This window comes from Ambystoma mexicanum, chromosome 2p (genome assembly GCF_040938575.1).
Source record: "Ambystoma mexicanum isolate Mex_15411 chromosome 2p, UKY_AmexF1_1, whole genome shotgun sequence".
NCBI classification, from domain to species: Eukaryota; Metazoa; Chordata; class Amphibia; order Caudata; family Ambystomatidae; genus Ambystoma; species Ambystoma mexicanum.
The window spans coordinates 1,452,729,306-1,452,755,682 of NC_090923.1; the positions used below are offsets into that span (position 1 = coordinate 1,452,729,306).

The window sequence follows — 26,377 nt, forward strand, 5'->3', positions numbered from 1 at the left end:
TGCTTGCATCGGGGACCGGTGAGTAGCATAGCTAGGATCTGGTCGCCCTCCTGCAGGAGCCCATTACTTTTCCCCGCTGTGCCAAACAGCACCCTTTTCCGTACTCGCGCTCTGGAGTCGCGGAACGTGTTCTTCTTTTGTGCACTAAACTGAACTGCCTGATTTCCCTCGAAGAGCTCCTCCTTTTGCCCGTTGGCACCAGCGCGTGCAGGTACTTTTGAGCACAAGGCTCCACTCTTCGCAGGGCTCGGACTTCCATCTAGTTAGGTGCCTCTGAAGGCGAACTGGATCTAAGCATTATTTCGCACTGCCTGTCTTCCTTCCCTTTTAGGTGGACTACCCATTTCGTGCATCTAACGCTTGAGACTGTCGTATTTGTATATATATTGTGTTGATATGGTATGTGTTGGTTTACTATCGTTATATTGTGATTTTCTCGCTACGGTCATTGTTTTAAAGGCCTTGAAATAAATGTGTATATATTTTTAATATAACAACTGTTTGTAGTAGTTTGTAAGTGTTCTTGCTTTGTGTGCTCATTGCGGGCTTTCAGTCACCCTCACCCCTCTTGAGACCTAGTCTTGACCGCCGCGATCGCTACCTTGATTGGTCTGGCTCGTCCAGAGGTTACCCTGTTCCAAGTAATTAGGTTGGCCTTCTGAACTTCTGCGCCACCAGGACAGAAATCCGTCTTAACAAAGATGGTTTGGTTTCCCATGGTATTTTCTCTTTCCCTTTTCTAGGGTAAAGAGTTGGGGTGTGATAGGACTATGCTGACAATACTCAACAACGACAGGGGGGATGTTGGATAGGGGTGTGTCAGGAAAAAGGAGATACTGTGTGTCGGCCGAGGGCACGCCTCCCGCAGTCCCGAATGACCCCCTGCCCAGGTGATCCTCCCTCGCTTGTCCCCCCTCAGGGTTGGGATCCATGAGTGATGGCCCTTCCCTGGCCACCTGAACAAATGATCCCCGAGGTCTACAAGTGAGACCACTCTCGGGTTTCTCACACTAGCCAACTACGATATCTGTTGGAAGCTTGGCTCAACTCTTTAACACAAGAACAGGCCCAAGACCTCGAGAAGAATATCTCAGAGAATGAGGCAGAGGAATAACCAGTCCCTTCTACAAAGCCTTTGACCCAATACCGCCACCTGTGCTAACAAAACTATTTAACTCTTTTAAACAGAGAACATCACTAATACAATGAGTGAGCCAACAGAGATAGTTATCCTGAAACAGAGAAAAGACACTATGTAATGCAGCATGTACAGCCCCATAGCTTTAGTGAATGTAGACGCCAACATCTACACAAAGGTGTTGGCCAACAGATTAGAAAAAGACACGCTCAACTAATTAACAGGAACGAAGCAGGTTTCACAAAAGGCAGACAGACATTTGACAATACATGAAGAAACCTACATCTAACAGAAAAAGTACAGAGGAGAAAGATCCCAGATATGCTCCTGACCTTAGACGCCAAAAAGGCTTTTCACAGAATATTCTGGGCCTTTTTATTTAATATCAGGTCGATCATGGGTTTTGGTCCTGGGCTTACTGACAAGGCATGCTATTATAAGCATTGGGCATGCCAACAGTTTGGGCTTTTGTGTAGGCATGGGAAAGGCACTTGCCAGGCACTGCCCCCGTGGTATTAACTGGCTATTGATGATAGAAGGTGCAAAATGGTGTTAGTACTTGGGCTTCTATTAGCAGTGTGTGGCAAATGCCTAATACACAAGTCAAAACAGTTTCCTTTGCCAATGCTTGTTTTTAATAGGACTTCAGTGAAAAACACGCAAAGTGTTTATATGAAAGCAGACCTGGAGAGATTTTTATTTGCCGCATGGGTCGATAGTGATGATTTTTTGTGCGTCACAGAGGCTTTCTCTCGACCCGAGGGTTTGTCACGCTCTTGAAGAGTTTCCACAGCCGAGGTCGAGGACTCACGCCTCCTGTGCTTCCCAGATGTCTCGCCTGGGGTATCGCCTCTAGGTGTCTTCGAGAGGGGCAAGGCTGTGTTCTCGAACACCTTTAACATATTCTTTCTGAATTCCTCCCACTGGGCCGGGGTACTGTGTTTCGAGGGGCAAACGACCCTCTCGGGAGAACTAGACGAAAAAAGTGGATGGCGACCTATGGTGCCTTTCCTTGCCATGCCTCGAAGACGAGAAATTGTACGATCCACTTTGAGCCCGTGATTGGGCATGTTTTTTATGACGAGGAGACAAAGGTCTTGATTCATCGGATGATTTGCGTTTGGACGGGGTAATGGATTTCTGAGGCTTGCTTCTCTCCAACTTCCCTCTGCGCTCCCTCAAGGCCTTGGCCGTCATGGACATACATTTGTTGCATTCGGAACACGGATCCTCTGCCCCTAGGCACCACAGACAGACCCTCTGTGGATCCATCATGGACTTCTTAGCCCCGCAGTCGCAGCATTTTTTAAAACCGGATGAGGCGTAGATGGAGCCAATGAGGAGGCCATCTCGTTGAGTAATTTCACAAGAGATTTGAAGAAATTCGATGAATATACAGAACCGAACTCTATGTTACCGAAGCTGTGAAGCGTGGAAAAACAGAACTGAGCAACGGACGCTCCGCGTGCTACTTATACCTGTGATGACGTCGACATCGGAATAGAGGCCTCCGAGCGACATCGACTCGACAGGCATTGGCACATAGCGCACTCTATTGGGTAAAAAATGTTACGGAGCAGCAAGCTTGATATTAGGAAATATAAAAGATAAGGAATGCGTGGGAGGACTAAATCCATTCGAATATTTGTTTCTCACTTGGTTATGCATTGTTCTCAATTTTGGTGCATCAAAAGCCAGGGTTTTTAACATTTCCCTGAACATTAGTTACAATTCTTTAAAGGAATCTGGACAACAGAAGACCATCTGTTGTCTGGGTGGCAGGCCACAATGTGGCAGTGATTTGGTGGGGGCATGTTGTGGTGTCTTCGTCGCTCGCTGGACTGCACATTGTTCTTTTTTATCATATGTTAAAACAGACAGGTTTTTAACATTTCCTGAATGTTAGGTGATCATCTGTTGTTTGAAGTCCTCTAGGGTAGGAGTGCCATAGTTTTGCTACAAGAGTGGAGAAAGCTGTGCCTCCGTATGTGTCCTTCTCATAGCACTAGGCTTTGATTAGCATTGATCGGAGTATCTCTTATGGTTATTAAGGGGTGATTTAAGATTGAAGGAATTCCACTCACTACATCTGAAGTGCTGTGTGGTGATGCAGAGTGCTTTAAAGTGGATCATTTTCTTCACTGGTAGCCAGTAGATTCTTCTCACGGCTCGGGTGATGTGTTCCCTCTTGTCTAGTCTAAGCACCAGTGTTGCCACAGTGTTTTGGATACATTGTTTTTTTGATGCAGTAGTCTGGCATGCCAAGGTGCTCTTGGCGTAGTCGATTTTCAACGTATCAGCGAGCTGATGGCGAGTGTCCTGAGTGAAAAGCTGAGCTACAACATGATACGGTTGAGCACTGGTAGTATAAGCATTATGGTCCTCCATTCGAAAAGGATTCAAAACAACACAAGACCACCTAGCTTTTGGGAAAATGTTGAAACCCTATACTTATATGTTGCTAGAAAACACACCCAAAGACACACCACTTGCGCCTTGTTCAACATGCAGCAATAGTTGAGCACAGCTCTGTGTCCTTTCCCTCTCTTCCCTTGACCAACCCCCTTCCCCCAGGGAAAGCTCTCTCTCCACTAAAGGATTCATGCCAAACTGAACCAAAGGACCTATGAAAATTAGGGTAGCCCCCAGCCTGTACCCGTACATTACCTGCCCTTCCGTGACTCTTATTGTACCCGTACATTACCTGCCCTTCCGTGACTCTTATTGCACACTATCTATTTAGAGTGGGGAAGCAAGAGAGAAAAACAGTGGCACAGTGAGAGATTAAAAATGAGAGCCATCTATAGAGGCTGGTAGGAGTGGGAGAGAGGTAGCAATAAAGGAGCAAAGACCAGAGGGAACTCAGTTCTTCTGTTCCTCTGGGCAATGTTTTCGGTTTTCATTAATTATACTAACCTGTGGTTAACTATACTCATTAAAATAAACATGTTCTGGATCTAGTCATGTCCCATCCAAGGATCTGTTACCGAGCTACAGGCCACTAACACTTACACAGGGTTGAAATTGCTGGGAGCTATTTAGCTCCTGCTTCTTACCCTAGGAGAGCTAGGTTAGCTTACAACCAACAGACACAAGGAGCTACCTTTGGAGTCGCAGGCCAACTGGAGCCTTGCAAACATGCATAGGTGACATTAACTTTGAGTGTTTAATAATGTAAATGGGGAAGAATTAGGCCACATCTAGGACCCATTTAAATAAAATAGATCATACAAAATGGGCAAAAAGTTAAAGTGTATATCTCCTGCGGAAGTTAGATTTACAGCAACGATAATGAATCTTCGGAATCTCTGCTTGGTTATCATCATTGCCTGCTTTGGGCATCCGGTTCGTACTGTACCGGATTTGGCAGAACACATGCTCTGTAAATTGTGACGGGTCAGAAATGTGAGGTGGACAACTTTGTAAAGAGTTTTTAAATTTAGCCATTTTACTAAATGAACAGGTTGGATAAATAAAGCCCCAATGTAGCTCCAAATTGGCCCTATAGACTGGCCGTGGTAAAATCCCGAGAATCAAAGGGTCTGGGAAGGCAAGGGAAATATTAATGTGACAAAGAACCTGGTGCAGTGAAATATAGTGCCCTGTGTCTCCCATTTATACTGAATATAAGACCAGATTAAGTACCATTAAACAGGGCTCACAAAATCTACTAGCACACTTGCATCAGCAAAGAATTTTATGAAGGGCGAGTACACCATTTGCATGGTACTCGACCTTGCTGGCAAGTATGGGGATGTTTGAAACTTTTATTTAGCATTTACTGCAAACAAGCTTCGTTTGAAGTAAATGCCAAATAAAAGTTTAACTGTGCATGGTTTGCCTTTGGGTGGCAGCATTGTACTTATGATGACATGCACTATTTCACAGAAAGCACTGGTCAATATTTTGTCACCCTTCGCCATGAGCTGAGTTTATTTCCCTTAGATCGAGTATGTAAACTAAGGAACTTACCCTGCTGGTCTAATGGGATTTCAAAGATTTGTGCAAACCTCTTAAATAGAATCCTTGGCTATGCTGACAGAGAATCACACAGACCAAAGAGTAGTTGCAACAAACTTTGCCCAAGTGATCTCATGCGATTAAGCCAGCGTTGTGATTCTAGTCATAAATTAGATGTTTTTTGCGCAGTTGAAATGAACATAGATAATTCATTCTATTCTTAGAGTATTGTGCAAAGTATTAAACCACTGCAGTGCCTTGTTTTGAAATGCACAGGCAGAACTTTGTGTAATGTGACAGCGGAATAATGGTTTTACATTGTACATTTTACTGGGGAAGATTGTATCTCCAGCCCAAAGTTGTAGAACCGAAGGCAAATTAATAGGAATGCACTATGAACTACACACACAGGTACGTTAAACGCTGTGCATGCATTTCTCTTAAATGGCCCACACATGTATTTTGAAAACTCCACATACATATCTGATAAGATTGCACAAATGTGTATTCAGAGGAGAGTGCAAAAATCCCTGAGAGCAATCTTTTCCGAATTCAAACCTATGCGAGTCACATGAAAATTGGCCCTTGTCTACATTTAAATGACCTGCACATACAGGGATAACAAGTGGGATAAATATGCCTATATATTGTTCAAGTAATTTTTCTCCAATACCAAACTTGTTTTGATACTGGAGAAAACCAAGTGCTTTTGCATTTGTTTTATATAGGCAAATGCAACATGGAAAATATATTTTGTTTAAAAGAATGGGACAGGGCGAGACAAAGACAAAATGAAGGAGTACAGTAAAAAAAAACAAAGGTCGAAAGAGACAGGGCTATGGAAAAATTAGAAGGCATTTGACGTGAACTGAGCATCGAGGTGGATGACCACCTTCAACGTGAAATGTAGTTTGGGAGCATAAATGTTAAATTGCTGAACTGTGCTGCAAGGCTCTGGTGACTACAGGGAAACTTAGCACGCATTGGCAAAGCCAACAGTTTTGGCGTTTGTGTAGGGATTTTCCAGGCAGTGACATAATGGTATTACCTGATCATAAAATGGCTACAGATGGAAAATGGTGCGATTACCTGGGCACATATTGCAGTGCCTGGCAAACGCCTAAAGGCTATGCTCAAGCTACAACGGTTTGTTTTGTCACTGCTTGTTCTTAACAGGAATTCAGCGCAAGGAATCGTTCTAGGCTATGCAGGCAAATGTATTTACAACACCCTGAAATATCAGGCACCCCTTACCCTGGTTTCCCATGTACACTTCCCTATGTTCGACAGCCTTAAGTAGAAATTTCAAGAAAGCAAAACTGTAGATAAGCAATACACCAGAAGAACAATACACTGGAAATAGGGCAACGCTATACCTAGCCACAGATCATGCATTACAAGTCACTGCTGTGTCAGGGGATAGTAAACAGGTTTGTTGCACCACAGTGCGAAGAATGTATTTACTAGGTCTGCTCATGGCTTTGTTTAAGGTGCATGCTGGTCTCCCAATTACTTCCTGTACAGCATGCCCCCCTGTCCCCTCCCACACGTCAAACAGGAAGTGCCTGTTGCTTTTCAAGTCAGTCAGGAATCAAGGAAATGTTCGGGGCACTTCTCCAAAGCAAATTAGAAAGTAGCAGGGAAGGTCGTGCAGGATAAACCTGCAAACCAAACATCAAGTTGCAAAAGGTTTTGTGTGCTACTTTAGCCAAACTGGAACTGCCATGAACTACGTTATGCCAAAGACGAAAGAGAAGTGGTGGCGGTTCAATATACTGCTGAGTGAATAGCTCACAGGTTAGGTGCTCACCACGAACATGAGGCAAGCCTTTACTCCACAGGTTTGGATACTGGAAGGGTTCTCTACCCTTCATTCTTCTTGGGTCAATAAACTGAGAATCAGTACATTGGTTAATACTAACAACAATTACTACAGTGCCTAGCAGTGAAAGGAATTCAATATGAATAGCTATACAAAGTCCTGATGTTATTCTTATTACTCCCATAGGCACGTATAGTAGCTCACCAAAATGCTGAAAGTCAGGCCTCCACACTGTTACTAAAACCCTAAAGATTTAATCAGAATTTATTTAGAGATCCACTTATGCTTTAGTCTGGCCAGTACAATGGTTGTTATATATAGGTCCGTAGAGACTGATCTCTATGGGTGAAACCACGTGTACCATTAAACAATGTAAGTGAACAAAAACAAAGTAGCCACAGAAATTAAAATCACTTCTTGCGAGATTTTTGTACTTAAGATAAATAGAAGCAGCACGGGTATGATATTCAAGATTTGGTGATCAACCACCATACACAAAGGCCAACTCTCGCCAGCAACGATAACTACAGAGGAAGACTTTCTAGACCAGGGACCTACAACCTTTGGCTCGACAGATGTTTTGGACTACACCTCCTCAGCCCTAGCCAGCCTAGTGAAGATTTAAGGATAATGGGCGTTTTATTCCTAAGCATCTGGAGAGCTGCTGGTTGCAGACCCCTCTTCTATAATGATCATTTAGTGTCTACGCTTCCACAAAGAATAACCAATTATTACTGATTTGCCATCTGTAACCAAGGGCCCCAAAAGCTAAGTGACACCACATAAACAGAAGGTAACAGATAGGATATAAGCCAGTAATGCAACAACATTTCAATGACGTGGACAATATACTTTTTTTAAAGCACTTTTTTAACACCCTAAACTTCAGTCTCATGCTCTCTGTAGTCCGATAAAGGATTCGTATAACCTTTGGAGTATTCGTCTTTGCTGTTGTGTCCTGGGGCTATGCTTGATGCCAAAGTAGATGGGCAAAAAAAGAATGTTTTTACAGCAGCCATCATGTTCTAAGAGACAGCTTTCCATGGGAATAAATTACATATAGCAGTATAAGATATTTCCTTACATGTGAACAGCCTCTGGCACACATTCAATGCAAACGAGTACCACACGAAATCTAAACCGAGAGAACTTCAAATTGCATATCGTATGCCAACCGAGGCACGTCATTTGACAATGATTCAACATTTTGACGGTCTTAGATAAATGTGGATGCCTTGCATATAAGCCATTAGCAATCATTTTGCTTTATGAATGTCACGTCCTCCTCCCAGGTCATTTAGGCCAATGGAATATAGAATTAATTGTCCACTTGCAAGACATCGCAGGAGGGGACTGGGAGTATAGCATTTTCTCTCGCTTAGTTTCCTCAGAACAAGGGGGAAGCAGAAGAGGCCGCTGCTCCGTGACAGGGCTGAAGTCTGCGGTCTGACAAGAAAACCATACCTGCGGCTCTTGCGGTATGAAGATAGCAGCGCCTCCGTGCCAGAAGCCGCAAGCCAATCGCGTACTTCCTTACTGACAGCACCGGCGCCACTGGCCTCAGAAGCCGCATGCCAATCGCGTACTTTCTTACTGACAGCACCGGCGCCACTGGCCTTAGAAAGTGCTCTCAGCTACACTGATAGGGGGCAGGATGCCGACATTGGTTTTCCTAGTGGGACTGAGGGAGGGGGGCACGTAGTAGCCACACGAAGTAGGTGTGGGTGAGTGAAAGGAGGCCAGGTATTTCAGTGTTGCATATGGCTTCTTAATGCCTCATCTCACCTACTCCCTGCACTGCTTTTCCTGGGGAACATTGCAAGGGCAGGGCTCGCAATTAAGGTTGAATAAGCAGGAGCTAAAAGCAGGAGCCAAAAGCAGCTTCTGGGTTTTCAGCATTAACCAGTGACCAGGACTCCTTCTGGAGAACAAGGAACTAGTGCATAGCGTTCCGCAAATCAAACTGCCACATAAGATAGAGACCCATCATTCTGGCCATTTTTTGTGACTCCTTAAGATTTAAATGGTGTAGAGATGAGTCCTAATGTAATATATAATGGCGAGATTTAAATTCACATAGGTATGCTTGTTTGGGATCAGTTGGCCTAGGGAGCCAAAAGTAGCTCCTGGTAGCTATTGGTGTCAAGCTAAACAGGCACTTCTAGGTTACAAGCAGGAGCTAAATAGCTCCCAGCTCTCCTCAATTGCGAACCCTGCACGGGTGTGTGACTGGGACACGAATGGCATACACAACATACAATTGTAGAAGCTAAGCTTCACTCTTATCGTCTATCAGAGGTCACTCCGAATATTTCCCAGTTGTTCGGTTACCCCATCACCAATTCTACATATGCTTGCTATAAATGGATGTCAAATGTAAAGGGAAATGCCGACCAGGTAAATTTATGTTGCTCCATCACTAGAACTGCCTTCTTGGTTTTCAAAAATGTTATTGTGAAAGGATATTTATACCGTGCACTATCACCACCGGAGTGGGCCCCTGGCGCTCTGACAGATCTGCAAGAAAAGAGGTTGGTTGGGGTACGTTAGTTTGGAGAAAGGAGCTGTAGTCTGTTGGCAGCTTCAGTTCGGTTAACACCGTTTGCTGAGCTTTTTGGTGTGGTATCCGGTCGGTATCCGCGTTGTTGTGTTGTGTAAGGTTATGTGTGGTTTGTTTGTTGTTGCAGTGTAGTGAAGTGCGTGCAGGTTCCTGTGGCTTTAGAGGTATGATTGTGTTTAGTTAGAGCTTGAGAGGTGTATGCAGAGGGGTGATATTTTAGTACGGTTGGTTATTAGCATTGTTGTCTGAAGAGACGCACACTCATTTTATGAACATGCGCTTTCTTTTATACTTACACTGTACAATAGTGACTGGGAAGAAATGGGTGTCTAGGTGGAAGAAAGTGGGTCACATAGAGGGTAGTCTGTAGCTCTGGAGTCCAGCAAAACCTAAGTAACGCAATAACATGTATTGTGAAGTGCTACTAGAGAGTAGCACTGAGGCACAGGGACTGATCAGCTTATAGACCACCCATCTGGCATGTGGGGATCCTCTCTGGGGACAAAAATCGGACCACGACGGCCGCTAAAAAGGTTACAGGGGGAAACAAGCATTGGCAAAACTAATCGTTTGGGCAATAGAAAGGTAATTGCCAGGTGCTGTCATCATGTGCTCGGGTACTCATTCCATTTTCCAGCTGTTGTCTGGCCAGGTAGTGCCATTATGTCAGTGCCTGTCACATTCTTAACTCAAGCCTGAACAAAAGCCAAAACTATTGGGAGTTGAAAATGTTTGTTTTCAACAGGAATTCTGTGGACAGAACAGATGCAATGACACACATACTGCTAATAGATCAAGTGGCTTAAGGCAAAATTGGTTAAGACATTTTTATTACATCAGGAACTCGTTTAGCTGCTTTTAAGCTGCACATAAGCCATTACTTTTCAGTAGGCACTCAGAAAGTGCAGATTTAGAGAAAAGATCCTAAGGGTATGTGTTTTGGGTAGGGATGGACAAGTATTGGGGTGGAAATGGCCATAGGGACTAGCACAGCCATGGGTGGTAAATTGGAGGGTAAATAACCAAACGACACACACACACGCTGTGTGGCCATCCTCATAGCTAATCTCTCGCCTACCTTCACTTCCCATGACAATCGTTTTGGCTTCTAGGCAGCACTCTCAGCACCACCTAACAGCACAAACTAAAAGGTTTATTAAAAGCAAACGTGTACTTTGGCCAACTGAACGGTCAAGGGGGTTACATTGCTAAAAGTAAATGGATAGGAAATATAATGATGTAAACTGTGAACGATCCTTAGGTCCAACCTAGCACCTAAAGACAAGAGAGTGGGTGGGGGAAGTAGCACTGTCTGATAAGTTAGACTTGAACTAAAGATACTCAAGCCATATCCAATCTGGACTCTGAATTCTAAGTGTGCCTATCGGGTACATGTGAACTGGTCTTCTTTATTTAAATAGGTTGGGCAGGATGATGCAGCTCTTCTTCCACATTAATGTATCAGTGAAGAAAAAGATTGCTGCAGACCCATTCTGAGTAGAAGAGGAAATATAGTGAGGAGTGTTTATTTATTTATTGTTTGCTTGTTAGGCATTTATACAGCAAGTAAAATACAGTTTCAAAGCGCCCAAGGGGCAGGGGAGGGAACAAGGGAGTGAATACATTAGAAACACAACATTTAATAAGAGCAGTGAAGGGTAAAGGAAAGAAGGACGAACCTACTATGCCTTGTGAGTATTCAGAACGTGCAAGTGCAGCCAGCAAGAGGGTAGAGAGCGTAAGTGCTGGGGAGTTTGGGCTCATGGGTAAATTACAGATGAAGTGCTTGAGGTTTTGAGTGCTACATGGCCAGGGGCCACGTTAGGAGTAAGTGCGAAACCCCCAGAGTGGAGGGAGTGCCCAGGCAAGTGCTGAGGGAAGACAGGAGCTAGGCAGATGAGGTGCGGGTGGTCAGGGGCATGTGGATGCATAAGAGCCCTAGAAACCAATCACAGCAACTGTGGGATTAGCAGAGAAGGGAAGAAGGGAAGGAGGAGGTAAAGAGGAAAGTCTTGAGGAGCTTCCGGAATTTAAGGAAGTCCTGCTCAAGGCGCAGAAGCAGGGGGAGGCTGTTCCATAGGAGAGAGCCAGCTGAGCAAAGTGATCGACCACCTACCCTGTTTAGAAAAACACTTTACACACAAAGGGCCTGATTCATGGAACGTTTTCCTATGGGATTGCGCCATTATAAAACACTTCCATGAATCAGGCCCAAAGAGTTGGTGCCAGAGGAACGTAGTGGTCTAGACAGAGTATTTAGTAAGATAAAGTTGAAGATAGTGTGGTCCCCAGGCCCAGACAGCCTTGTGGATGATGCAGAGGGATTTTAATTTAATCCGTGCAGCAACCGAGAGAAAGTGAAGACTTTTTAAAATCAGGAGAGATGCGGTCCCTGGCTTAAGGCCAAGGATACATCTCCTTGCCCTATTATGGATTAGCTGGAGGGGGCCGCAGAGTGGAAGAAGGTACATTCAGGAGGAGGCTATTGCAATAGTCAAGCCTAGAGAGAACCAGGGCTCGGGTAACATTGAGCCTCTAGGGGAAAGTGAGAAAAGGGAGAATTCCTTTGAGAAGGAATTACCTAACTGGCTTACCTAACTAGCTGGCAAACAGACTTAAAGAAGTACAGCATAAAATGAGACACAACTGGCTTTGCCTCCACAGAAAAGAGATCTATTGTCACTCCTACTCACCCGGACAGACTCAATTGGACCTTCCCTAATGCCAAAACAGATGGTTCGCAATCAATGTGTCCTGTATGACAGCTACTTCTTCTTCCCGCCCCAAGTAAATGCAGGACGAGCTGAAATTGGGACTTCTTGGCATTGTCCTGAGTGTTAGGGAGGAAGGAGAGAGAGGAGTCGAAGATGACTCCAAGGTTTCTGGCTTCAGAAGAAGGAGCCGGGGGAGAGGCCAGAGTGAAGCGAAGAAGGAGGGAGCAGGGGTCCTGATGGGAAGTATCTCCGTTTTACAGGCGTTGAGGCAGAGATTGTTGAAGGTGCGCCAGGATGATGGAGGGTGCAAGAGGGTCAGCAGGAAGTTTGAAAAAGAGCTGTGTGTCGTCTGCGTAACACTGGAAGTTGGAGGAGAACGAGGAGATGAGGCGTGCAAGCAGAGCAAGGTAGATGTTAAAGAGCCAAGAAGTGAGACTAGAACCCTGGGGGACACCACAGGTGAAGAAGGAAGTAAGAGAGGAGAAGGTGCCCAGGATGACTTGGGAAGAGCGGTCAGTAAGAAAGGATGACAGCCAGTCCAGTGCCTGTTCCGAGTTACCAAGGGTATCGTGGAGCCTTTGTATGGGGATGGAATGGTTGACAGTTGAGAGCAAGAGGTTACCAAACCATGTAATGGAAATGGTTGACGTAATGCTTCAAAAGCACTGGTACTGCAGGATATCTACAAGAGAACAGGGACTAAGCCATTGGGACTGATGTAACTCAACTGTATCAAGGTAGACTGAACAATAAAGTGCCAGGGTTGTTTCTATCATCGGGAGACTTGACTCCCCCAGGTTCTTAAACACTACACAGCCTTAAACAATGAATGACCAGCTGCTTCTTGACTCAAGATTACAAATAAAAGTGGTTTGGATAAATACTGCTTTGTGTATCAAAACTCGGTTTCTCTGGGATATAGCACATAGCCACTTATTTGGCACAAGTCCTCTTCTCAGAGGTGTAGTGCCATACTCACTATTTGTAATCCACACAAGTGCTTAGCCCTGGTCTTCCTGATCTGGAGTTTTAGTAACCCAGTTCATCATTAGGGATAAAGTATTTTTTACTCACTATGGGATTTCTCACTGCTCCCTTTGTCATAAGGCATTTAGTGCTGTTACCACCATAAGGAATGACTTGCCCTTTCTCTCTCTTATAAGGGATAGGTGTGCTTCTCACACCTAAGCAATGTCTCACTCCTTTCTTACAAGGGATTGTGTTCCGTTCTCACGAGCAAAAGCACAGTTCCACTTCCCCTTAATGTAGGATGGGCCTCCAAGGGCTGCAGCGGTCTCTTCCCTTCTTGCCAGTTAGTGATCATTGACAACCCAGCTAGAGAACTAAAACAGAATGATCCACATGGGATGTCAGAAGTAAAGGATTATAACAAATATAAAGCTGATGAATCTATATTAGTATAACTGCAGTTATAAAGTCAGTGGAAAGGGTCTCTACTTAGCGCTACAGGTAAAGGGTTTATCAGCCAGTTTTACTCCCTAAAAATAGGCAAATACTCCCAAAAATAAAAAGGGACTAAAAATACTCCCAAGAAAAAATAGAAAACAGACACATAAGAGGCAGCCTCCCTGCTGTCACCCGTGCAACTCCATGGATATGTTTGGACCAGTAGAACAAGTATTGCCACAGAAAGAAACTCTATTACTTCCTAATCTAAAGACGTAAAAAACGTATCTTTTCAATTAATTTCAGCTTTATTTCAGTAACAAGTACCATGAAAGCACAATGCAATACAATTCATAATACATTAAAATATCTCTCAATGTCATAACACATCACAAAATAAAATAAGCTACAGGCCAAACCAACTGCATACAATATATTGGGGGTCATTACGAGATTCGCGGTAGGCGGTTAACAGGGCCGGTAGAACTGCCGGCCCCTTTAACCCCCTACCACCTCATTACGAGTTCTCGTCGCGGGACCCGCTAAGGACGCCTGGTTTTACCTGGTAAAACCAGGCGTCCTTAGCGGGTCCCGCGAGCAGACCAGCATGCTAACAACGGACCCGTCATTAACGGCCCGTTGTTAGCATGCTCCCCATTCCCATTGAGCCCTATGGGGGCACAAATGGGAATGGTGTTGGGTTCCTGGAATGGGGAAATGCCGGGCCCTCCAAGGTCGGAATGGCCCGGTATTTCCCCATTCCAGGAACCCAGACCCGGTACCCGGAATGCGGGTTGCCATGCCGCAAATAGCGGCATGGCTACCTCCAAGGTCGTAATGACCTCCATTATCTTATTTTGTTGTTACTTATTAAAACATACATAGTTACAAAAGGAGTGTTGGAGACACTACTGAGAACGAACACAGGTCAAATACCCTGTTCTATGGAATGTCCTCCACTAAGGGTCTAGAACTGCATTTTAGCTCACAGCACCCATCACAGAGCAGAAATCTTCATTTGCATATCAGTCTTAGTCCCACCACCAAGGGTAGTCAGCACCGTAATGCTAGGTAAATCTCCTCTGAACAAGAGTACCATCAGCAACCCCAGACATGTGTTTTGTCTGAGTTGGGCCTCATCAGTGAGGTGAAGCTGAGCCTCTCTAAGACTGCCACTCTCCTTTGTAAAACTTGGGGGTTCACCCTAAGTAACCCAGGGTAAACCAGACGTGTGCTGTGTCTTAGAGATGCTCAGTTTCATCTCACTATTGAGGCCCAAATAGGCTCAAAAACGTGTCTGGGGATGCTGATGGTACTCTCGTTCGGAGGAGATTTGCCTAGCATTTTGGTGCTGGACTGTGTGGGTGGGACAAACACTGACATGCAAATTGATATGTCTCCTCTGTGAAGGGTGCAGTGAGCTAAAACGTGGTTGTAGACCCTAACGGGTGAAAGAAATTCCATATAACAGGGTATTTGACCCATGTTCATTCTCAGTAGAGGGGCTCCCACTCCCCTTTGCCAGTGTCACATATTAAAACATAGCTTAAATATCTAAGAACAATGAACAAAAAAAATCATATAATACTAACCAATTCCAATTGCTGCACCCACCATTAGTACGTGAACAGCAAAGAGGCAATAAGTGCGCTCCAGTTCTTCCCCAGCCCAACCAAGGATACCATCAAGAACTCATAATTCTATGAAACCCCACCCTCACTCAAGGACATCTGCAAAGGAAGTGTCATTAATCCAGGCCAAGCGCTATTATTAGAATATTTATCACCACCTAGTCATTTACTTGAGACCAAAGGCCAAACATGCATGCTGGTTATTACTGGATTTTTCAGCTGCATTTGACACAATCGTCCACGGTGTGCTACTAGAGCTTTTGAATATGCATAGGCACTCGAAATAAATAATGTTCCAATAGCCGATTTTCATTATTTCTGAACAATTTTACATATCAATTAAACCTACATACCTTCAGCTCCACACACTTCAAATATGAAAAGCTTAGATTTGCAAGGGAGTATCATTTTGAAAATCACTGCCAATGTCTAAATAGTGCCACGCCTACAACATCCATCATTACACATATGTGGACGATACACTGGTCTACAACAAACTAGACTACAAATCTGGCTTACCTAACTAGCTGGAAAATAGACTTAAAGAAGTACAGCATAAAATGAGACACAACTGGCTTTGCCTCCACAGAAAAGAGATCCATCGTCCCTCCTACTCACCCGGACAGACTCAATTGGACCTTCCCTAATGCCAAAACAGATGGTTCGCAATCAATGTGTCCTGTATGACAGCTACTTCTTCTTCCCGCCCCAAGTAAATGCAGACGCTAAGAAACTGTTTGATGATCTACAGTAGATTTACAACATCCTGCCACACCCCCACAAAATTACACTAGTGCTCAGTCACCCTGTCCAGGTTAGACAACTGCAATCCTTTCTCACAGAGCTCCAAAAATGGATCTTTACAAGATCCATAAAGCCGAGAAACATGTAGTGCAGGTCCTTTTCTGGCCATGGTATCACAATCCCACCACACCTGCCACGAATAAGTCACAATGGCTTTGATATGAGAGAGATCACAATTCAAAGATTATGTACTTACTTCACCAGGCACTGCCTGGCTACCCCACTGGTAACCTATCAAACGTATTCCAATCTTACCAACTACTCAGAGGGTCAAGGAGTGCACCGTGCACCTCGTTACCCTCCGATTCCAGGGCCAGGTACATGTCCACCATGCCATGCACCCGCACTGTCTCCTGGCAACCCTTGCGCTTGGGTCTGTATCTGTAGCCCTACAGTGCCCGTATCTGCACTTATCAGACACCCCCTGTCTGTGCCTGAACCTAGCACTTGCCTCCTTGCTGGCTACAGTACCACTTGTTGTTTTTTATTCTTTGCTTAGCACTTTCCACTTCTCAATGTCACTGGGTCGAGTAAGATTGTTGTTTGTTCTCCCTTGTTCCCCTCCCTTGCCTCGTCGCGCTCTGATACACTTGTGTATGAGCGCGATACAAATAAAGTATCATATCATATTATGATGATCCTATTGCTCATTTTCATGACCAGATGAAGTAGGCTGGCATTGGATTCCTACACAGCTGTTCTTCACACTCGAATGTCTTAATGGCTTATTTCTGAAGTGTAACAGACTGTCTAAAGTTGTGTAGCGCATTAAAGACACTCCTCATAGTGCCACCCCACCCATAGGTGCCATGTTATTTGGGCCCCACCAATAATTCATACTGTGGGGCTCAAGGGACTAAGACAAACTGACTCAAATCCACAAATGCAAGCTCTACTCCAGCAGGGAATTTGTAATGCCTGCGTTGAGCATGCGTGTCTGTTTTCAAGGACAGTGCCATGCACTATCAGGGTGCCCTTTGGATGTAGTTATCCCCTCTGCGAGGACACGAAAAGGTGCAGAGTTAATCCCCCTGCCTTAGGGTCCCCATGAGGAGCATCATGATTGCAGCTCCCCGTTAACTTGTTGCTCTGGAGATTACCGAGAACACTTGCCTACCTGGCCCAGCCCCCAGGTCAGACTAAACCTAATCTAGATACGCGTATTCCATTCCTGGCCGCATCGTTACGGATCATGCCTCTGTATGATGCTTTTTGTTTTTGGATCTCTGTCTTGCCTTAGCCTTCTGGGATTCTTGGCCTCCTCATAACAGTGCCCTCACAAATCCTTCCATGGCTGAACCCTACTGCTGCCCCAAACCGTACAAAGTCCACGTTTTTGTGGACCCCCAGGCTCATACAATAAACATAATTTAAATAGAAAATGAGGAGCGAGGCGCCAACAGGGATTGTGGGCAGCCCTTCTGAGCTTTGCCAGTGTTTCCATTTTTCAATTTAAATACATGTTTTCTTTTTAAGTATTGCTGAACCTGCATTATCTGGTGGGGAAGCTTAAGTAGATGTGCACAAAGGCATATTCTTTGTATTCTGGGACTTGAGGTTTTGCTTTTTATATTTTTAATGCAATACTATGAGTGTCAGAATGCAAAGGCTTGGCTCTTAGCACTAGATGGGTTTGTGCTCGACTCCGGTCCTGGCTTCCTCCCCCTTCACTTTCTGTCTAGAGTGCACGCCATAGTTCATGATAAATACAAACTTGAACTCTTAACAAAAACACCTTTGTATGCCGATACTTGCAGGCTTACATCCAGGATGGGGAAAATAAAGCTACAATCATACTCTTTTTGCTAAACATCTATTTATAATGATTTATATTTTGTCTGGTTGCATTATTATATGAATTATGTACTTTTAAAGACATCTCTATAAAGCATAATATAATTTTAGTGCTGGGAAGGCTAATATTTCTATTACCTATTTGCACCATCTCAAATAACAGAGTATTCTTGGGAGCCAAACAACAAATATTTCTACTCACTACAGTTGGGACTTCAGGGCTCATCACAAGTTGGGTGGTATCCCGCTGGTAAATCCGCCGGGATACTGCCCAACGCAATTAGCGTTACTGCAACTTGGTCCGGCACTATTAGCGCCAAGTTGCGGTGGGGCGGTAAATCCCCATTAATATTGGGTCCAATGGGTCATTTTCGGTGCAATTACTGTGGGGCTAATTGCACCGAAAATGGGCAGAAAGTCTTCGGATTTACCCCCAGCACAGAGCTGGAGGTGAATTTGCAACGTTCTGCCCAACTCGTAGTTGGGCGGAGCGGTAATGCAGCAGTAGCAGCCTACTGCCGCATTTTTACTGCTCTCCCAACTTGTGATGAGGCCCTGTGGTCAAATTCCTAAATTTCAGATTGGACTCAAATCCTAGCTTGCTCTTGTAACTAAAGAGTTGATCCCTGGCAAATCATTTAATCTTGTTGAGCATTGTCAAACAACATTGAGTCTCTAGAACTTAATCAGTATAAACTATTAAAAAAGCAACACTCATGGTTTATTGTAGCTTTGGCAAAAGCAACCACTATGCCTTGTGGAGAGTGAAAATGTGTTGGTTGTTGCTGGATATTCACCATAGAATAATTGTTGTTTCCAAACACGTGGGTCATATAGGGGATCTTGAGAACCGTTGGTGTTCCTGATAGGTCAAAGAATTGAATTATAGTAAATTTAAATAGATAAAAACATGGTTTCAGCCTTTACCGGAGGAAGCGAGACTATTTGCTCTGGTTAAACTTTCAACTGAGTGCAAAATAATCAAAAATAAGATTACCAAGCAACCAAATACAATATTGCAGAAGCAAAACCTATGAGAGTATGCTATAGACAATGAACATACACATGAAATAATGATAGTGATGTATTTTTCCCAATAGTATTGTCTACTTTGCTGTGTCTACCTATTAATCTTAAGTACTTTAATTGCAATGTAATAAAACTAGCTTTTGTTTATAAGGCAATTAATTTATAATTTTTACAGTGGGCTGCAGCACAGGGACTGTGGTATTGGGGCACATTCTAGGCATTTTATTGGCTAGACCTGCCCTGGGAAGAGGTTACACAGTGAGTGAGAATGAGAAAAGTGTTGCATTAACAGATAACGTTTGCCAACACGTGAAGTCACTTGGGCATGTGTTTTGACAAAGTACTGTTTTTGTTGAAAAATTGGCTAGCTCTCACCACATTGCACGTGACATACCATTTCAAATTGCATAAAGGGCATGAGGCCTATCCCTATTCCGAACCTGATCCCCAGACGATCATCCCTCTGCAAGGCCCATCTCTGCACGTCACTTGGTTGAGAACTAGGGGACACTCGAGTGATCTTGCTTACTTTTCCACACGAGTGGGTTTTGAATGTTTACATAATGAGCCTTGTACATGACAGATCCTGCCATTCTTCAGTGCCACATCAATATGGTTTAATCCTCCAAAAGCCCATTAAATCCCAGGAGAGTAGCCTGGCATGGATTTCTTTCCATATTAAAGTACCCCAATCTGCTGATGTGGGGCTGGTGGCCACTGGTCAGACCACCAACAGGCTCTCTGTCCCTGAGCTGTAGCTGGAGTATATCTGCCTGTATTTCGTTTTTTTTTATTGTGTGTGGACAAGTAGTAGAGGTGTCAACTGGGTCAAAGGTCACATGACATTACTTCCTGTAATGTCATCGTAAGGTGGTCAGTGGGCATGCAGTGTCACTTCTGCTAATACTGCCATTTTGGTGATTTCACATCACTATCTGGAACCCACAAATACATTTGTGAAGTTGGCACCCATGACTACACCTATGATTTTAAGTGTAGTGATTCTAATCCTAGGGCATGATTGGGAGTGTTGACAGGGGTATTCATACTCGTTTACACCCTTGTTCCAAAAATCTAGAGTGGATACAACTAATGATCTTGGGACTGTGTGGATATTTGTTCTTTACAATATACTTGTTAATGTCTGTATTCTAATAAACGTGGATTGTACCATAAGACTTTAGCAGAAGTGAAATATTTTACTGGTTTATAAAATAAGTTTTTAGCTTTGGAATAAATTGTTACTGTGGAAGTCCATTATTTCAGGACATTGTTGGAGTAGCAATACAACAGGGATATAAGAGTGACGTGTTATAAATCTTTCTTTTATATAGCATAATATTCCTATTACCAGTGGGTCATAAGGTCAAAATATTCCCAGATTCAGTGGTTTAGGCTTATATGTACTAAGTGACTATCCTACCACAGAGGTCTGCAAACTGCGCCTCTCTAGATGTTATGGACTTTGCCTCCCATGAACCCTCACCATAGATTTTGCGAGGCAGTTGTAGTAAAAAATATCTGGATAGCTAAAGGCTGCAGACACCCGAAGGATGGTCCTATTGCAAAACCCCCAATGTTTCACTCTAATTCCCTGGCCAGTAACACGTCTAAAACCGGCTATCAGCTCTCCACATCCACTGTCCAGATGATTGGTGAATAATCATACCCACGACAAGGCCTTTGCATCTTATCACCACTTACTTTCTGTATCACTTCTGTCCTCTATTCCTCTGATCTCCTCTCCTACTCTTCCGCAAAAAACATTTTTCCGGCGTGATATACGCAGTTTCAAGTCTTTGCTCTTCCACGATACATTTACTACTATTCTTCCCCCCTAAATGAACTTCTCTTCTCTCAGTGCTGATGAAGCAGCATCTGTTGTCTCATCATCTCTCTCCTCCAGTCTCGACCAACTCTATCTCCTCTGTCTGCTTTTCAACCCACTCGTAAACTCTCTCAACCTTAGCTTTCCTCTCATCTCTGTGCTATGGACTGTCTCCACCACCATCTGGAAAGGCATTGGCTTAAAACAAGATCTTTATCTAATTACTCTACCCATTTCTCCTATCATGCCCTCTACGATAACTGTCGCACTTCTGCCAAACGTGCTTATTTCTCTGATCTTCTTCATACCCAGTCTGCCTGTCCTAGGCGTCGCTTTCAAACTTTAACACAGCTTCTTTCTCCTCCTTCTCCTGATTACTCTATTAATTCTACCCTGTCTGCATCGGACTTCGCTCACTTTTTCTCTTCTAATGTTCACTCTCTGTGTCAAGATATTCTAAATTCTCCCCCTTCAACTGTGGTACCTTCATCTTCTCCTACTCTATCGGCTTTCATCTCTAGCTTTGCACCAGTTTCTGACTCCGATATGCTACTTCTGCTAGCCAAAGCTCATCCCATTGCAACTCCTACTGATCCTATTCCATCTGCTCTTATTCCTAAGGTTTACCCTCTTCTTATACCATATCTTGTCTCCTTCTTCAACACCTGTCTTTCTGTCTCTGATTCCCTACAGCCTTTAAGCATGCAACTATCATCCCCATTTTTAAAATAAACATCTAATCCTCTGATTGTCTCTAACTTCCGTCCCATCTCCCTCCTACCCTATCTTTCAAAACTCTTAGAGCACCTTGTGTACTCTGACTTCATCCTTTGTTACTGAGCTATCCCTCCTTCCTCGCTTTCAGTCTGGTTTTTGTCCTCGTCACTCTACTGAGACTGCTCTAATCTGTCTACCCAATTCTCCCCTTACAGCTCGCTCTTCTAAACACTCCTCTTTTCTTATTCATCTCGACTTTTATGCTGCTTTTGATACTGTTGATCACTCTTTGCTCTTGGAATCTCTCTCTTCCTTCGGTCTCAGCGGTTATATTCTTTCCTGGTTTTCTTCTTATCTATCTAATAGAACGTTCTCCGTCTCCTGGGCTGGCCAGATCTCTCCACTTCTTTCCCTTGAGCATGGAGTTCCCCAAGGATCAGTCTTGGGTCCTTTTCTCTTCTCCCTCTACACCTCTCAAGTTGCAGCTATCATCTCCTCCTGTGGTCTCTCTCATCACTTTTATGCCAACACTCAACTATTTCTATCCTTCTCGTCCTTCACTCCTGAAATCCATCATACCCTTACAGCCTATCTCTCTGCTATCAAAGCTTGAATGGCATCTCATTTCCTCACTTTAAACGCAGGGAACGCAGGTCTTCCCTGCTAACACTCTGCCTTCTCATCCACCACCTACCTTCTTTTCCTTTCCTCCCTCTAATCTTTCTATTTCTTCCACAGCCCACAACCTTGGCCTCTAGTTTGACCCCAATCTTACTTTTGCTCATCACATCTCTCTCACTTCTCGTTCTTGCCGCTTTCACCTTCATAATATTCGTAAAGTTCGTCCTTTCCTCACTTTTCAATCCACTAAACTTCTCATTTGCTCTTTAATCTTTTCACGTCTCTTCTGTTGCTCCACCACTCTCTTTGGCCTGCTGTGTTCTCGCCTTACTCCCTTGAAATAGGTCTACAATTCTTCTGTTCGTCTCCTCTGTCTTCTCTCCTATCGAGATTCTATCTCCTTTTCTCTCGCCTCACTTGGCTGGTTACCCTTTCACTTTCAACCCAAATTTCACTTTCTCTGCTTAGTTTTTAAATCTATCATTTTGCACCTGACTATCTTGCTGCACTCTTATCCTTCTATTCTTCATCTCTTTCCCTTCGCTCATCTTCTCTCTTTAGACTCTGTGGCCTTCGTCCTTCGTATGCTCAGTCCCGGGTCCGATCTTTTCAGCTTCCCGCTCCTTTACACTGGAATGCTCTCCCACTCTCCATCCGCTCTATCACTGACTATTCTGTCTTTAGTCTTTCTTTTAAAACTCATCTTCTTCCTTGCCCCAGATTGCCTGCTACCAGTAAGAATTAATGTTCTGATTTATCATTATGTTTGTGCTGTACCCTGTAATAATATGAAGCGCTTTATAAAATACAATAAAATACAAATACAAATCAGCATAGGCCAATGCGGATGCTGAGGAGACTCTGAAAGGTAATGCCACGAAACGGGCTGCTGACTGAGGACGCCTGTAGTCCAATTTTCAAACATTAACCACTCAGCACTCTTCACACTCACATCTCTTGCCCTGCAATGTGAGGTGGCCGAGCCGGCGCAACTCTTAATGACCCCCTACTGTAGGGGGGCGTGTGCAGAGAGAAGGTTTGAAAGAAGCTGTGCGAGTGGCGAAAAGAGGCGTGATCTGATAAGGCGAAATGAGGTGAGATTTACAAGGAAGACAGGTGATCCAGCTGTGTGGAGTGGATGGAGGGTTCATCCAGCTGGGGCCCTGGGGGGCGAGAGGAGACAGGAGGGCAGATATTCAAGCCAAAGTGCCCGAAACCGCTGACCAAGTTCGAACTCACTGAGTTGTGATAAGAGCTTTGCGGGCCCCGGGCGAGGAAAGGGGTGTTACAGCTGTGTAGGGGGAGGGGTGAGCCATCTGTGTTGGGGATGGAGAATGGCCCATCTGTTCAGGGGAGGGCGAATCTGTGTAGGGGGTGATCCCGCTATGTGGAGAAGGTGCGATCCAGCTGTGCAGAGAAGTGCGATCCAGCTGTGCAGAGAAGTGCGATCCAGCTGTGCAACGGACGGGGGATGAACCAGCTGTGCAGAAGGGGGTGTGATTCGGCTCGGCATGGGAGGGGATGATCCAGCGGTGCACGGGGGTAATCTACTCCCCGACCCCTTCCTCTCACCTTCCTATCCATGCTGCTGCAGGTGTTACTCTGCGGGGTCTCCCTGCCCGTGCTCCGGTCCGCTTTCCTGGATCAGAACCGGGGCAGATACGGGCTGGGCGACCTGCAGTGCGCATGCGCCAGAGGCTCTGCAGAGGAAACAGAAGCTGATTATGAGCAGAAGAAGCAGGGAGCTTCTGCAAACTACCAACCCGTGAGATGAACGAGGGGACGTCGAAAAACTGCCAATTCAGAAAGAGGGCGCGTCAGAAAAGTACTAAGCGCGTCATAGTGACGGGGATTATCTTTGAACAGGGGGAGGGAGGGGAGAGGAGGAAGGGATAGAGGAGTGGGGAGGGGGGCGTGGGGGAGACTTCATATTTACCAGTGGCTATGGAGAGTGGGAGTGAGAGACAGATACTTCATATTTATTTACCACTGGCATGGAGCAGGAGAGAAACTTCACATTTACCGCTGACCTAGAAGAACAGCTGGGTTATTCTGCAATCTAGCAATATCAAGGACAAGTGTGTATCTGTTAAAAGGTGGTAAACCAAGCACAAATATGAGGGCTGGTTTCAAACTGCCAGTCGTAGGAGAGAGGAAGAGGGACCCTCTGGAAATGATTAACCAATGGAGGGAGATGGAAAGCTACTGCAAGGTTACAGGGCAGTGCCATACCTGGGAACTTATGTATTTACATTGCATCAGACACCAAGGACTACAAATAAATATGTCCCTTTTTTGTATTTAAGAACAAGGTATCATTTCCTGTGGCAGCTGGTATATTTTTTATTGGAGGGGCACACACTTTTCCCATGAATATACACAAGTGACTGATCTTCGTGAGGGGAGCCGGAACCAACTAAGGGGACTAGACTCATCAAAAAGTTAAAATGGTGCATTTTATAGCACACTTTGTGAAACATTGGGTAACAGGTCCCACAGTTTGCACACAGTTTACAATCGGTTTTGTAAGGTAACGTGAAAAAAATCCAACAGATGACAAGTCAACAGCAGTGCAAAGAAGAATTTTCCAGAGCATTGTCAAATGTATTATCATACAATATATGCCAGTATTCTGCTAGTGTAACAACATTCATGCTTGCTGTGCCATACGTGAGATGTACTATAAGTGCCTATACTGGCTACACCATAATATACCAAATTGCAACACAAGAGCATACTGATATTTGTTATCCATTGTGACAAAATGGCTACTGCCCCTCAGGGTACAAGAATTAGTAGTGGCCCAACCGCCTACTCAGCACACTACTACTAAACAAGCAGTGATCCCAATGATAAAGGTGAAACAGGCACAGCCAGACAGGTTTACGCTCCTTTGCTTGTTATCATAACATGGCCAAAGGGCAGACTATATCAGCAATAGCACAGTGGTGCCACAATTAAAAATTCCAATCAAGGTTCTATAAAAATAGGGAGCTTAATAAAAACAAGCAATGCAAATAACTAACTGAAGGCCCGCCCATGCAAGAGAATCACAGAGAATGTAGACTTTGATAAGAAAGGACGCTCTGGGTTGATAAGCAGAGGTGTTCAGGCAAAAGCCTTCAACAGCAATGTTAATGTTCAAGGAACGTTTCTCGTTAACGCAAAGAAGCAGGGCCTAAAACTCACTAAGGTCCATTAAAGTGCACCAGGGGACAGTGCCTCTTCAAAATACCTTTAGTTCTTGTCTAGCATGCTCGACAGTGTTGATCCAAGCATATAACCTCTTTTACTGAGATCGGACCGAGTCATGCAGCCCCACTGGCGAGTCGTTGCAAGTCAGTGAGATGTGTGGGCTCCTACGGGATCAAGTTGGCATTTGAGATGGGTGTGTTGATGGTTTCCAGCAAGTCGAGTCAGCATTCAAATAAGGTGCTTCCACTGAGAGCCATCAGTCTGCTTAACACAAGGTTAAACAAGTGTCCTCTGCCTTGCCTACCCAGAATCACTTGTCTGCAGGAAACAGGGAGGACAGGAATTTGCAGAGACCCCTAGGAGAAATTAAGAAGATGGAACCCCTCTCTCAGCCTACCTCTCTCCTCTGGCCACTCTAACACACTCCCTTCCCATGTCTGCTGACTTCAAAGGGACTCCAGTGGTAAGCTCCCTGGTGTAGAGTATCTTTGTTATGTCAGTGCTGCCTGTGAAACACTGATTCCCAGGGAATCTCTTTAGGAGGGATTTGGTGACTTGGGAGGAAGGTTTTGTCCTTCCTCCAGGAAGATCGTAAAGCACCTTTCTGGCCATTGTTCTGCATGGCTTTTGTGGAGACATCAAGGCCAGACAGCACATCGCCCTGTCAAAGGTGAGCATTGCTCATCAAGCGGACACTAGTGTGATGATGCTTTTTGTGGTGGTATAATTGTTTTAGCATAGTAGCAGCCATATCACAATCAGGCATAGCTTATATTTACAGTTGAATGTGCCACCAGGCTGACTAGGACACAGAAGTATTATGTTTTTAGTCAGAGGTGCAGACAAATGAAAAGCTACCTGTGTCAGTTGGAAATGTGTGTTACAGCCGCAGTCAGGAATGCATGTGACCTTTGAACCTGCCCTATTGCCACCTCAGGGTTGGAGCTATGGATGGCAGGAGACTGGTACAGCAAGGTCACATGAATGCATTATGCTTTTGGCATGGAGCTTTGTGAAATGGGGTCGTGATTAGCAGCCCTCCCTTTCAGATGCTGAATTATCTGCATCATTTTGTTTAATAAAAATCTAAAATGCGCAGACTAGCTAGTCCTCACTAGGTGGCAGTCTGTCACACCCATAATGCCATTAATGATGGT

At 44.5% G+C, this 26,377-nt stretch overlaps 1 protein-coding gene across 3 annotated transcripts in view; it reads right to left on the reverse strand.

The window, feature by feature from the left end:
• The window catches only part of SMARCD3 (SWI/SNF related BAF chromatin remodeling complex subunit D3), a 764,638-nt gene extending 740,895 nt beyond the window's left edge, over positions 1-23,743 (reverse strand). For 2 of the 3 annotated variants that reach the window (XM_069646022.1, XM_069646020.1), the window contains exon 1: positions 23,598-23,742. In XM_069646022.1, the coding sequence (XP_069502123.1) occupies positions 23,598-23,609 (12 nt within the window). In that variant the 5' untranslated portion in view covers positions 23,610-23,742. Of the gene's footprint in view, positions 1-23,597 lie in introns of all 3 variants that reach the window. The other variant, XM_069646019.1, reaches the window with a different exon arrangement.
• Between the last annotated feature and the right edge of the window lie 2,634 nt (positions 23,744-26,377).